We start from the raw sequence: 13,597 nt of genomic DNA, 5'->3' as shown, positions 1-13,597 counted from the left end.
TATATTACACGCATGTTGCAATTTGCTTAATATTTTTTAACAAGTTTTGATGTAATTTTAATGTATAAATGACGTAATAATGACATAATTGCATATTGTTTAATTTTTCCTCTCTTTTTTCTCTCTTTTTTATTTTTCTATTTCATATCAAGTTTATTAAGTAACTTACGATTGACAATAGTTCTATATATAACTAACAGCGCATTCAAGCAATAATATATAGTACGAACAAATGTTTTACGAAATACGAATGCTGTATTGTGTTCGAACAAGAGCGAAGGAACGAAAGTGATTACGTACAAAGCATTGGTGGAACCGCAGGTATATAAGCTTTGCTTTAAAGATTGTTGGGCAGTCAATTGCACTTGTTGGTTCTACAGAGTTCCAACATGGCTAAATACGTAGGTTCATGTTTGTTTTTGGGATTGGCTGTGATATGCACGGTCATTGCCATATCTTCGGCGCGAGATGTCCGAAGTTTAAAAGAAGATTTGGAGATAGCTGGTACTCATCACCATGGCCATCACCATGGTGGCCATCACCATGGTGGCCATCATCACGAACATGGTGGAGGTCATGAGCATCATTCTCATCACCATGGAGAACACGGTGAAGAGGGTCATAAAGGTCATAAGGGACATCATCATCACGAAGAAGGAGAACATGGAGACCATGGTAAGGAACATCATGAGGGTCATCATCACGAGCATGGCGGTCATAAGAAAGGTCATCACGACGAACACGACGAGCACGGTCATCATCACGAGCATGAACACGGCCATAAAGAGTCGAAGTTTGGTCATGGAAAGGGTCATAAAAAGGGCGAAAAGACTCATGGCTATCATCACAAATCCCATAAAGATGAATTCCACAAGGAACATAAATTCTACGATGATTATCATAAGGGTGGCCATCATGAGAAACATGGCGATCATCATGAACATCACCATGGCAAGGAAGGTCACCATAAGAAAGGCGGACATCATCATTCTGGTCATCATGAAGATCACCACGGTAAGAAGGGTCACCATGATAAAGGGCATTATGATGAAGATCATCATGGTCATCATGGTAAACATGGTCACGAAGAACATCATCATCACCACGAAGATCACGGAAAGAAGCATGAACATCATGGCGGCAAAAAGCATGGTTATTCGAGCGGCCATGGCGACCATCACGGCCATCACGGCCATCACGGCCATCACGGCCATCATGGTCATCACGGTCATCACGGCCATCACGGTCATCACGGCCATCACGGTCACCACGGTCACCATCATCATCATTAACGATATAAAACTTGTCAATTTAGTGCGACACAAACAGAATAAATTGTTGTACCATTTGTTTATTGTTCTTTCGTTGATTATTTTTAAGATGTCAAATAATAATGGATTTACTTCGTTATTGAAAAATTAAAATGCCTATACCAACCATAACTGAATGCATTATTTCTTCTAATAACCCCTATACGTATCCATAACTGAAAGTTTATAATATTCATCTAAAATAATATATTTACTATTTCTTATATCAAAACACGCAATTGTATTTAGCTGTTATCAAATTGATATGATGAAATTGTGCTTTTAATATACAAGCCTCATGAATACAAACTGCATTTTATTATTTATTTATATCTATCTATAATCTTTACCTAAATGTCCTACATATTTATTATATTATGCGATATTTTTATTGATGTTTTTACATTTAAAAAAATTGAATATTATCTAATGCACATATTAAAGAATTAAAAGTTTATCGAATAACTTTAGTTTATCGTATAACTTTTTCTTTAAATAAATATATGACTAGGAGATAGGATAAACACATAGATAAGCATGAAACATTAAGACATTTTAACATTCTGAAAAAATCTTATTAATGCACGCAACATCTAGTCTTAACTATGTGTCTGATCTTAACTAATGTTATGGAGATATTACATGAATTTATATCAATGTTATCTTTTATATCAAATTTAAATTTGAATATTTAATTAAATGTGAATATTTTGAAAGAATTAATGGAATATTAATAATGTAATGTTAAGTTTTTCCGTGCACTGAAAATTAAAACCTATAAAATCGTTAAAACATTTTTTAATAATTTATAGAGATGTATAAAATGATATATGATAACCCATATTCTGTTGACTACAATAGACGTATAAATCTGGATTAAATTATAAGAATAAAAATTCTCTCATAACTGTTTTAATAGACATATTTATTTTCATTTTTTATATTTAGTTTTAAATTTATACAATAAAAGACAATATTGACACAGTGTAACTTTCTACCGTAGGTTCAGCGAACTATTGAAAATCAATAAAGGAAGTTTAATCAGTATCACGTAATTCCATTTATATAACTTTAAACAAGTGGTAAATTACAAAATAGAACAGACTTCATATAACTTACCGCAACGGAGGAAATGAAATGGAACTCCCCCTCTCATCTTTTATTTATAAAAATATATACTTTTTCTTACAAAATTTGATGGCTCACTGCACCAGAATCGCAATATAAATAACACCCCACGAATCGCTACATCATATAGCTTGCATTGCTAGAAAGCGCTTAGACGCTTTATTAAGAGACTAGTCGCTAAGACAATTATTAATGTGACTAATAGATTGAGTATTTACAAAACAATTGTTATCATGTTTTCATTACGTCGTGTATTGCCACTAATAACAATTTTTGTAACAATTTATATTGCCACTAATTGCGTGACCACTGCACGTGAAATTACCAGGAATGATTACAACGATCTTCAGGTAGCAGCCAGTCATCATGGTCATCATGGTCATCATCATGAACATGGCGGCGGGGAGGAGCATCATTCCGGTCATCATCATGAACATGGCGATCATGGTCACAAAGATTATAAGCACCACCATCATCACGGAAAAGGTGAAAAAGGACATCATCACAAAGAGCATCATCATGGGCATCATGACGAGCACGGAGGACATAAGAAGCATCATCATCATGACGATGGTCATCATCATGAACATCATCATGGTGAAAAGGGGGAGAAGGGTCATAAGTTCCATGAGAAAGGCCACTATGGCAAAGGCCACAGTACTCATGGCCATCATGAAGTAAACAAGAAGGATGAATACAAGAAGGATAAGGAATTCTTCGACGAACATCACGATCATGGTCACCATGACGAACACGGTGGACATCATCACGAACATGGACATAAGAAGGGTGGTCACTTTAAGAAAGGACATCATGATCATCATCATCATGAGGGACATCATGGTAAGAAAGGTCATCACGAGAAAGGCCATCATCATCATGATCATAAGGGACACAAAGGTCACCACGATCATCATGAGCATCATCACCATCATCATCATCATGGCAAGAAGGGTGGACACGAAGATCATAAGAAATGGGAATACAAGAAGGGACATTAAACCTTGTTACTCAAGAGATACCACCAGCTGCTTTTGAATTGGATTCTGTTACTCTTTCTCATTCCTATTACCCACATTATCCCTCATATTATATAATAATCCAGTAATATATCTGTTAATTGTTAATTGTGTATACGTTGTTGAAATAAAATAATATATTTAACACATCTTTTTTATATTGCACGCAATTTCACGCATTACACGTGTGATACGTATATATAATATCTATAGTTACAAGATTCTACTTCAATAGAGCAAATAGTTAAAGAAATCCATAATTATTATATGAAGCTTAAAAATTGCTATTACCTACTTAGATTTCTTTAATATTAAAGCGTTCTGTGCAATAATTATCAAATTGCCAAAAACGTACTTTCTTAATTGAATAGATATATGCGTTATTGATCGGCAAATTACGAGTACCGTAAATTATCAGCGTGCTTGGGATCTTCGCTTTTAATAAAAATTCCTACGCTCCAGCTATTTATCAAATTCCAATATTAATAAACAGCATTAAATTTGCCGTTGGTTATAACGCATTATCGGGCAGCGGTAAATAAAACGTATTCCCGTGGTAGTACGTATTAATATTTAGTTCAGTAAACACTGTCGAGGGTATCCTATAACTCGTCTAGAATGTCCATTTCTAAAATAGAATTTAATTAAAAAGAAACTAGAATTGTTATTGTCATACGCGTGAAAATCTTATATAAGGTATACGTAAAAAGCATTCTATAATTTTCAATTAATATTTGTCATTAGCGCATTCTCAATCTGCTTTGCAAGATAACGATGCTGGACTACTGCACTTTCCACCGCGTTGCATATGCGTCGTTCGTTTGTAAAAACAGGCGGGGCAAAAACTCACAGGAGCCTACTATCGTATTCATCGCACCGCGAATTTGATTAACGATCCCACCCTGCAGCAAATGAGATCGCCACTTCCATGGCGTTCGTCCGAATTGAATTCCAGTACGCCGAGCACGGATTAACGAGACTTTATGCACTTCTTTACTGCCACGTACGATGTAGTGAGTGTTCAGGGTTGTGCGAGCCCATTCTCCGCCGGAGATTGCATGTGCGCGGCAACGAATCTACTTGAAATGCTCCGCCCTGTGACAATTCCGGCGGCCGTCGAAAAGGTCTGCTATTGTTTCGCTTGTAATGCGTGTACGTGTGGGTGGTTTAATTAATGTAATTGAAGTGGCTCCGGTACGGAATGAAAAAGAAAAAAAAAAGAAAAGCGTGAAACGCATGAGCTCAAAGAAGTACGCACCACCGCGGTTGTATTGCGATTTCGCATGCTTTCATGAAGCCAAAATAATCGCGCCATTTAACCAAATTAATGAATACTTGGGAACACGTGGCATTTGCATTGCATTCCCACCAATTGTTGTCCCAGACTAGAAGCTTTTAACGAAAAGAAAAATAATCGTTACTTTTTGCGGAACAAAATTTACATTATTATGTCGCATGTTTTGCCTGTGCGACAAATAGAATAATAAGTTATTATTTTTTAAGAATAAACGCAACAAGAAAACAAGAGTTCTTTAATAAAACGTTGCTGAAAACTGGTTAAATAAACTCTTCCGTACCTTTGATAAAATTTTCACAAAGTTGAAGCAACTCTTCGAATAATAAATGATCTACCTGCTACAGTCGTATAATGAAAATTGCATCATGAGGCTGCGCAAGAAATCCTTTGACGTAAGCTACTAAATTAAATATTTGGATTAAGCTCATCTTGTTGGCATATTTATTGTATTATGCTAAAACCAATATAATCAAATATGTTCATAATCAAAGCAAACTACTAGAGAAAAATAGTAAGTATTCTACATATTTTCGTGAGGCATCAAATAAAAGCAATGAAAAATCGATTAAAAAGTTCTGTTTACTTTCGATTCAATTTGAATCAGTTTTTTAGTTTACCTTTTTCAATGACATTTTTATTTTCAAAGATATCAGATTGACATTTTTATTTAATAAAAAAAAATTGCGATGGTTATTGGAGATTTAATTTTTATTATCCACAAACAATTAATAACCAGACTTATAAATTATATACATAACATAGATGGATTTAAATAACATATCTAATATCATCGTTAATTAATCAACGAATAATGAGCGCTGATTATGTATACGCATTGCAGAAGGTATCAGCAATTTACATTAAGTGATTATATGTTTTCGACGGCACGCATTCGGCTGATCAAATCATAATAATGTGACAGTATAAGAAAAATAAAAATCAAGATATAATCAAATATATTTATAATTGAAACATTATACTACCAGAGATAGTAAATGTTTTAATTTATTTATGTGGAATATCAAATAAAAGCAATGAAACCTTGATTGAAAAGTTCCGTTTACCTTCGATTCAATTTTTAGTTTATTTTTTTCAATGACATTTTTATTTGGTAAAAATACTGAATATCGAGATATTTAACTAAATAAGTCTATAGAAAGTTAATTGTGCAAAACTAACATCAATATTGTTCTTTAGGAAAATAATTGACTATAAAATGCTTTAATTCGATCTCGAAAGAAATTAATCATATAAAGAATTTGAACTAAATTCATATTATAATTATAGATGATACGATTTAACTCTGTTTTTTAATACCATGTAGTATTGATATCATTTATTATAAAAGCATATTTTCATTTTGAGCATATTTTCATTTTGTTTTACAATGGACAGCATAATATTATGTTGCATATCATTACATGAGCATGCTACAACATGTAGGCATATGCGGTATTTATCTACAAATTTAACCGTGTCAACTCGCAACGCGCGTTTCTGTGGCCCATTAATATCCGGTAATCAATTCAATCAGCTGGCCAATCGATTAACCTCAATTATTGGTACATTAATGATCTGTGCTATATGTGACATTAAAATTCATACTGCAAAATTACTATATATATTATTCTTGCCCGACAATAGAGATCAGGTGCTGAAAAATACTTTTATTGTATATATAGTAAATCAATTCATGCCTTCTTGAACCAATCAAACTGTCGTTTTATATTTCAGAAAAAGTCGACAGGCCATATATCATTTTCAAGACAAATATTCAATCAAATTTAATTTTTTAGCCGAATTGATGATAATAATACGCAACAATAACGCGATAATAAGCCATTTTTCCGTTATTTCTTCGAGCAACTGTAACTATGTGTGAGTAAAAATTCTATTCACATGATTTGAGAACAATGACGTGTTCTTTCACGCGCAATTGTTATCTTTGTCAATAAGCGAAGGCACAAGGCGAGAAGAAATAGCAAAATTACTTTAGTTTGCCGATGGGAAGTGATAAAAGGACGCTGAGAAAAACGGCGGCAATAAATCGTAAGGAATCGATAAGGCGTAATATCACGTTGCCGTCTTGACTGTAATGTAGCTGCTGGGACAAATATGGGCTGGGAGGGGAGGAGAAGGAGAAACTTATTTGTTCCATTAAGAACTTAAAGGAGAAAGAAAAGTCAACGAATTGCAATCAAACGATTTTTTTTTTGCGCGTGTTAGTATTCGCAGGTTTATTCTATATAAAGAATGGTACAAAATACAACAATCGCGCGACTTGGTCGCGTGACTTGGTCCGGAGCAGGTACATAAGCCGTAACAGTAGAACGAGTAATCGTTTTTTGATACGTATTTGAACGTACAACTCTAATGCCCCTTCTTATAGCCGTACTTCTTTCCGGAATGATGATCGCCTTTCTTGCCATATCCATCGTGATGGGAATGGTGCTCCTCGTGGCCGTGTTTACCATGATGACCTTTATGTTCCTCATCGTGATGACCTTTGTCATGATGGCCCTTCTTGCCGTGATGATCTTCATGATAACCGGAATGATGATGACCTCCCTTCTTATGCTGGCCTTCCTTTTTCTCATGATGACCGTGGAAATCGCCGTGCTTCTCATGATGCCCACCCTTATGATAATCATCGTAAAACTTATGTTCTTTATGAAATTCATCCTTATGGAATTTGTTGTGATAACCTTTGGTTTTATGACCCTTTTTGTGGCCCTTTTTTTCACCGAACTTTCCACCTTTATGACCCTTCTCGTCTTCGTGATGCTCACCATATTTCTCGTGCTCATCATGATGGCCCTTCTTCTTGCCTCCGTGTTCCTCGTGATGACCGGCATGATGCTCCTCATCGTGCTTACCACTGTCACCTTTGTCATGATGATGATGGCTCTTATACCCCTTTTCACTTTTTCCACCGTGATCTTCGTGATGATGAGATTCATGTTTGTGACCACCTCCGGATTCGTGATGATGACCCTTATGTTTGGTCGCTGCTGTCTCAAGATCGGTTTCGTCTATTTTTGCAATCGAGGATGATTCTGCGGCAGGTTCTAAATGACCTACATGGTGGTCATCGTTCTCTTGTACATTGCGTCGACTGATGCGCGATTTCGCATTGGCCAAATCTCGGGCATGACACGTCGTGTGCAATGTGAGCGAACATATTGCAATGAATGACAGAAATAGCATCGTACCTCGCACCATCTCGATCGCACTCGGTTTCGATCGAACTGATGGCCGATGTTACTACGGTTGACACTTAAATATCGATGGTCCAGCTACTTCCGTCACGGCGCGGCCGTATGTTTCCGCCGAGTCCACTTTCATCCGCACGACCGCAAATATTCCTAAATTTCATTCCAATCTCCGTTGATACGGTGGGGAGGCACACAGTTTCACACTTTCTCGCATCGCCGCACATTACGTTTATTCTACTAGAATATTCCGTTGTGCTATCTTACAGCGTTCAATCGGATGTTAAAATATTATTCATCAAGTTGGATCTCATTTCTTGCTTGCAATGTGACATAACAAATTGACTCGTTAATGTTTCTCTGAATATAATATTTACAAAATTATGAGTTTCCACCGATTGTTCCGGACAATGTAAATTTTTATTTGATTAATCGTATCGCGATACACTGCGTGAACGCATTGTTTCCGCAAAAAGTTGAATCCGGCGTCAGGAAGAACTTTCCATTACCACTTTTTCCGCGAGCATCGGTCTGCCGCAGGAACAATAATCACGGAAATTTCTAGACCGCAACAAATCGCATTATCGTCTTCGTATCGATCTGTTCCTTTATCCACTTGCAATCAACACTTTGCGTTTGACGTACTTTTATGTACATATTAGAATATAAAATAGATAAAATAGATAAATTGAATTTATATTTTTACTTACTTAAAAAGAAAAAGAAATTTCTTATTTTCACAATGTTTGTTAAATAAATATTTCAATATCTCATTTAAGTAATAATCGTTGATGTTAAAATATTTATCTAACAAACTTTGTGAAAATAAGAAATTTCTTCTTTTTAAGTAAAAATATAAATTCAATTTATATCTATATATTCTATTCTAATATTTATATGTTAAAGTATGTCCAAATGATAAAACGTTACTGTGTTTTGATTTTTTGACATAGTGGTTAATTAATATATGAAATGTAAAAACCCAATCGTGAATGGCCGAATATCTATTTTAAATCCCGCCAAAGTGGCATCCTGTTGTCCGACACATGTACTCCGATCAACACCTCACGTAGCAATGGTGACCTCAATCGATATTTGAAGTTAAGTACCCTACCAGATGCTCGCGCAATCATTTTAATTAACGTCATGACGTACAAATACAGGATATGCATATGTCGCGCTGAATGCCCTAGAAGCGTTTTGTTATCACAGCATGTGCGCGTCGTCGCGTTCGCTAGCTCATCGATAAGCTGTCTAATTTTATCATTAATTCTATCACCTGTGACATAAATTCGCCTCTCGTAAACACAGCGCCATTTATAACGTCATAAACCAAAAACAATTTATTAAGTTTTACAGACATCGGCGACGCGTATATCACGTATGGCGTTCGTTGCGCGGATCGTTTTGCTAACTGTTGACCCATTTATTCTGGCAACCCTGACAGTTTTATTAGATGATCTCGAAATCCATTGAAAACTAAGGAAAACTAATGGCATCCGCGGTCTTAATCATCCACCGATTCTAGTGTCAATGAAAAGACATAACTCGATATTTGAAGTTATTCAATAAAATCAGAACGTCTGTAAATGTTATCAAACAAAAAAATAAATCTTAAAATTTGTAACTGATAATTTGATATCATTATAAATTTTTAATTCCGTCAGAACGAAATAAACAAACAACAGGGATTATGATGTATATGGTAATAAAAAGTGGAAAATCGCGATAGTATCGATTGATTTCCATTGCAAATCCAAAGTATCGGCCTGATACTGCAGACCCCGATTTTGCAGACTGAAATACTACTCGATAGATTCTGATTCTTTACGATCTTACTTGGCAACCACTTTCGATTCGAGATTGGCTTTCGCCGTGTTGGCGCTGTATAATCAAGATAAAGATTGGTTATTGCCCAGTTTCGAGAATCCTTCAGACAGAGACTAGGGATTCTGCCAAGTTCGATTTCGACTCAGTGTCGTAACGGAGATTAGATTAGGTAGCATTCGACTCAAATGGAAAGATTGTTTTGTAAGCAGATCCGAGGCGGCGTCGGACCATCCAAATCATTCGCCTCTTTGTTTGGTCAATGAGCTCAGCGCACGACTTTATTTCAAATCTCCCTGAAATTTTTACAGAAAAGCGTTGATATCTCGTTGATTCATCAAGTATTTTATTCTCGCTCGGTTGCGCGTTCCCGAGGAATGTTAATAGTCTCAGGACTTGAAAACTTTCCAGGTATAATTTTCATAATTAGAAACTCAACCATATCATTAAATCTGACATGTGAGCGGTGCATTTTGATTATAATCTTTACACTAATATTAATTCTAGTATTATAAAAGACGAAAATTATTATTTGCAGGTCTTTCTTATTTTAGAAATATAACAAAAACGGAAAAATCACAAAAAATAGAGAACTTTTGAAAACTCTCGTTCGAGATAATGCCATTAAAGTACATAAGTTGGATAAGTTTTTTTTTTGTTGATTTTGTTCATAATGAAAGAAATAGCGAATACCGCAGACATCGTCTACTCCGCGTCGCTAAGTTGTGAGGTGTGCAATCAGTTGATGGAACCGTTAGTCCGGACTCTTCCAATCCAACGACTGAACTGTCTCTCACATTCAAGTCTTACCCTCGCACCATCTTTCCTTCTTCCTTTCTTCCTTCTCCGTTCCTCGCATTACTCTCGATGCATTCTCGCATGTTGAATAAAACCGTCGGGTTATACACCGACGCGAACAAAAGGACCTCGCGCTAGCTTCTGGGCTGCTAATGAAATTGTTTTCTAATTTAAACCCGGAGAGACCATCCCGACATAGCTACTATTCAAGAGCTCTATTCGAGCAAGCTTTTCCGACGATCGCCGCGAGAAAACTGACAGTGATAGTCTCTAATTTGAGTTCCCTCTCGCTTTGTTCGCCTTTTAAACTCATTTATGCAAGCAAACAGTTGATATTTTCAGCTGATCCACCATTGTGATATTCTCTTTTTCACTGCATGCGATAATCGGGACATATTGCAACGAAATATTTAAATAAAATAAACCAGCAGAGCGATGCGTACCTTAATATCTATTGATCAGAACATCAAATAATATATTAATTGTTTGCATTTACCATTTTGAATATGAATAAGCCGATTATTTGTTCAATAATGGCATGTCTTTTTAACTCGATAATGATAGAATAAATATATATATATATTTTTTCTCCTTTACTTTTAATTAAATATACGTACAATATATGTACAATATAAAGACGATACTATATAATCAACAAAATTGTTTTAAAGCACCTTTCAATGCACATATCCAGATATCTAGATATTGAATTTTAAATAATAAAAATTTTTATATTTTTGTGCGAATTTTGTTATGACTTAAAAATCCCACTTTCGAAAAACAAAGAACAATTTCGCACAGATTTCATATTGTTTTCACTTTTTTTTTAACGATAATCTTGTGAAACGTGATAGTGAAAAAGTGTAAAATTATTATTTATTGAAAGTTAAATCTTTGAATTATTTGATATATTAGATTGCGCATAGGCTCTGGAAAATGGTTGAGGGAAGCGATGACAACAAAATATTTCTTTGTCATGTGCAGCATTTAACGATAATTATCTCGCACAATTAACAAACTGATTTTCCGCTCGGAGATGAGTAACCATCTGGAAAGTTTCCTCATTATAAATAATTGCAAAATGCAAGCCGCTCGTAAATGTTACCTATACCAATAACCAGATTTAAAATACGAGAGACATTCTTGCGTGAAAGTACTTTTTAACAAACACTCATGTTTTTATCGTATTTGTCTTCTATTAGCTAAAAATATATTTCGTTGGCGATTAACCGTGTCTATTGTTTACCAACCAAATAACAATATCTGCAATCTAATATAGTTTTAAGCCTTCACTATTAAACGTGTAATTAAATTGTATCTGTAATCAGTGGTGAAATAGATTCGAAAACCTATTTGCTTTTTGCGCAAATTATACAATCAAAAGCGTACTGATTCGAAGCTTGACAAAGACAGAGAACAAGTTATTGCTTCTGACCCTCGGGTGGTGTTAAATTAGAAATTAGATCTGCTCTCCGCAACAAACCAAACTACATTCGTACATTTACGCGGAGAGATTAAACGATAATTTGATTAGTTGGTGTAGCTAGTGCACGTAATAAACGTTAGAATGCAGCGTAATTTATTCAAATTAAATACTTTATCTACCTAAGTGAATGTCGTATGACATGTATAAAAGCTGAATCGCGTTAACTCGAAGAATAAATGACGTGTCGGCTACTGTGGTATTAAGTCGTAACTTTATTTCTTCTTTACGAGAAAGAAAAATTCTTATTCTCCTCTTCCATCATATTTCCATTCTTTAAAGTTTAATTATATCAGTGACATTTATTTTGCACAAAACGTGCATACTTATTCCTACACATCTTTAATTACACATACATGTTGGAATATACATTGGATTTTGATGAAGAAACGAACCACTTAATGGATTAATGTTTCGACGAATAGATACGTATCCATCCATACCGTGAGAACGAACTATTTGCATGCAACGCGAAATGTACCCCAGAATGGATTAGCTGTTGATAATCGATCATGCACGGACATTGCTAATGTAACAAGTTTCGCCGGGCGGTAATTTCAAGCGTACGCTCGTACTTTCGCGATCGATCCAAGCGCGAAAGCGTAAAGGCAAATTTCATAATGGAAAAGCTGTTATAATATTAATATAGCATTCAATTTGGCCGGCAGTGTGCTTTATTCCACATTTTATTTTAACGCGACGCGTCGATGCAAAAGATTTTCACATCCTTTAATTAAAGATGTTGAAAAATCATTTGTGTACACATATTTGCATCAATCATGAATAAATAGTGCTTATTGCAATTATGTAGATGGCACAAAAAGTTCAAAGTTAATAACCAAGTGAAATTAACACATATATTGACGATAATATTTTATTGGTTATTAAACATAAATTACTATTACGATCGATCTATATTACAAATTTAGTTGCAAAGTAAGTATTAATCGCTTGTAACGATGTATATGTGCGTTTGCGTGCGGGCGAGTACATCACTTTTATTAAAAATGTATTTACGCATACGAAAAAAAATATGCACTATTATTTTTGATAATTTCAATGATGACGCGCGTTTTATATTTATGATAACAGGTTGCGGTTACGAGTTGCGGACAACATTAATATTTATAATAACAGGTTGCGGTTGAAATTAAAAAGAAGATGCTCCAATTAGGATTGAACATTTGACATTAAAATGATATACACTGATAAAATTAATAATGATCCCCTTCTTCTTCCTCTTCTCCATCAGAGCTGTAAGAGCTATGCTTCTCGTAAGATTCCTCGTCACCATCTCCAGAGGAATAATTTTCGTTGTGGCTGTAGGATTCCGGTTCTTTCTCTGTGTAATGGCTACTATAATGATCTCCATCGTCGCCTCCGGTATAATGCGAATATTCGCTTCCTTCATTGTGATCACCCCCATCAGCGGCGTAGTCCGTATCGATCATAGTACCTATAATTTTCATATCGCATTAAACGCTAATTTCGCTTTATTCGCAATTTATTTTAAAGTGTTTTGG

At 35.1% G+C, this 13,597-nt stretch overlaps 4 protein-coding genes across 4 annotated transcripts in view; 2 read left to right on the top strand and 2 right to left on the bottom strand.

Annotated features, from left to right (window-relative positions):
- The first annotated feature begins 389 nt into the window (after positions 1–389).
- On the top strand, positions 390–1,355 carry LOC108691597 (histidine-rich glycoprotein-like). Its single transcript, XM_018199425.1, has one exon. It carries the CDS (start codon positions 390–392, stop codon positions 1,290–1,292), a length of 903 nt encoding a protein of 300 aa, XP_018054914.1. The 3' UTR covers positions 1,293–1,355.
- Positions 1,356–2,580: 1,225 nt separating this feature from the next.
- Positions 2,581–3,516, top strand: LOC108691599 (histidine-rich glycoprotein-like). The gene has a single exon (XM_018199428.1). It carries the CDS (start codon positions 2,672–2,674, stop codon positions 3,437–3,439), a length of 768 nt encoding a protein of 255 aa, XP_018054917.1. The 5' UTR covers positions 2,581–2,671; the 3' UTR covers positions 3,440–3,516.
- A 3,531-nt stretch (positions 3,517–7,047) lies between these two features.
- On the bottom strand, positions 7,048–7,984 carry LOC108691598 (histidine-rich glycoprotein-like). Its single transcript, XM_018199426.1, has one exon. The coding sequence runs from the start codon at positions 7,974–7,976 to the stop codon at positions 7,125–7,127; it is 852 nt and encodes a 283-aa protein (XP_018054915.1). The 5' UTR covers positions 7,977–7,984; the 3' UTR covers positions 7,048–7,124.
- Positions 7,985–13,125: 5,141 nt separating this feature from the next.
- The window catches only part of LOC108691538 (spore wall protein 2-like), a 1,751-nt gene continuing 1,279 nt past the window's right edge, over positions 13,126–13,597 (bottom strand). The window contains exon 3 of the mRNA XM_018199317.1: positions 13,126–13,530. Coding sequence (XP_018054806.1) covers positions 13,289–13,530 — 242 coding nt within the window. The 3' untranslated portion in view covers positions 13,126–13,288. The remainder of the gene's footprint in view (positions 13,531–13,597) is intronic.

This window comes from Atta colombica, unplaced genomic scaffold (assembly GCF_001594045.1).
Source record: "Atta colombica isolate Treedump-2 unplaced genomic scaffold, Acol1.0 scaffold47, whole genome shotgun sequence".
NCBI lineage: Eukaryota > Metazoa > Arthropoda > Insecta > Hymenoptera > Formicidae > Atta > Atta colombica.
This window is presented reverse-complemented; position numbering and strand designations above follow the sequence as displayed.

What these genes read in the sequence shown, in the direction of transcription:
- LOC108691597 (XM_018199425.1), top strand. Translation starts at nt 390, where the DNA reads ATGGCTAAATACGTAGGTTCATGTTTGTTTTTGGGATTGGCTGTGATA.
- LOC108691598 (XM_018199426.1), bottom strand. Translation starts at nt 7,976, where the DNA reads ATGGTGCGAGGTACGATGCTATTTCTGTCATTCATTGCAATATGTTCG.
- LOC108691599 (XM_018199428.1), top strand. Translation starts at nt 2,672, where the DNA reads ATGTTTTCATTACGTCGTGTATTGCCACTAATAACAATTTTTGTAACA.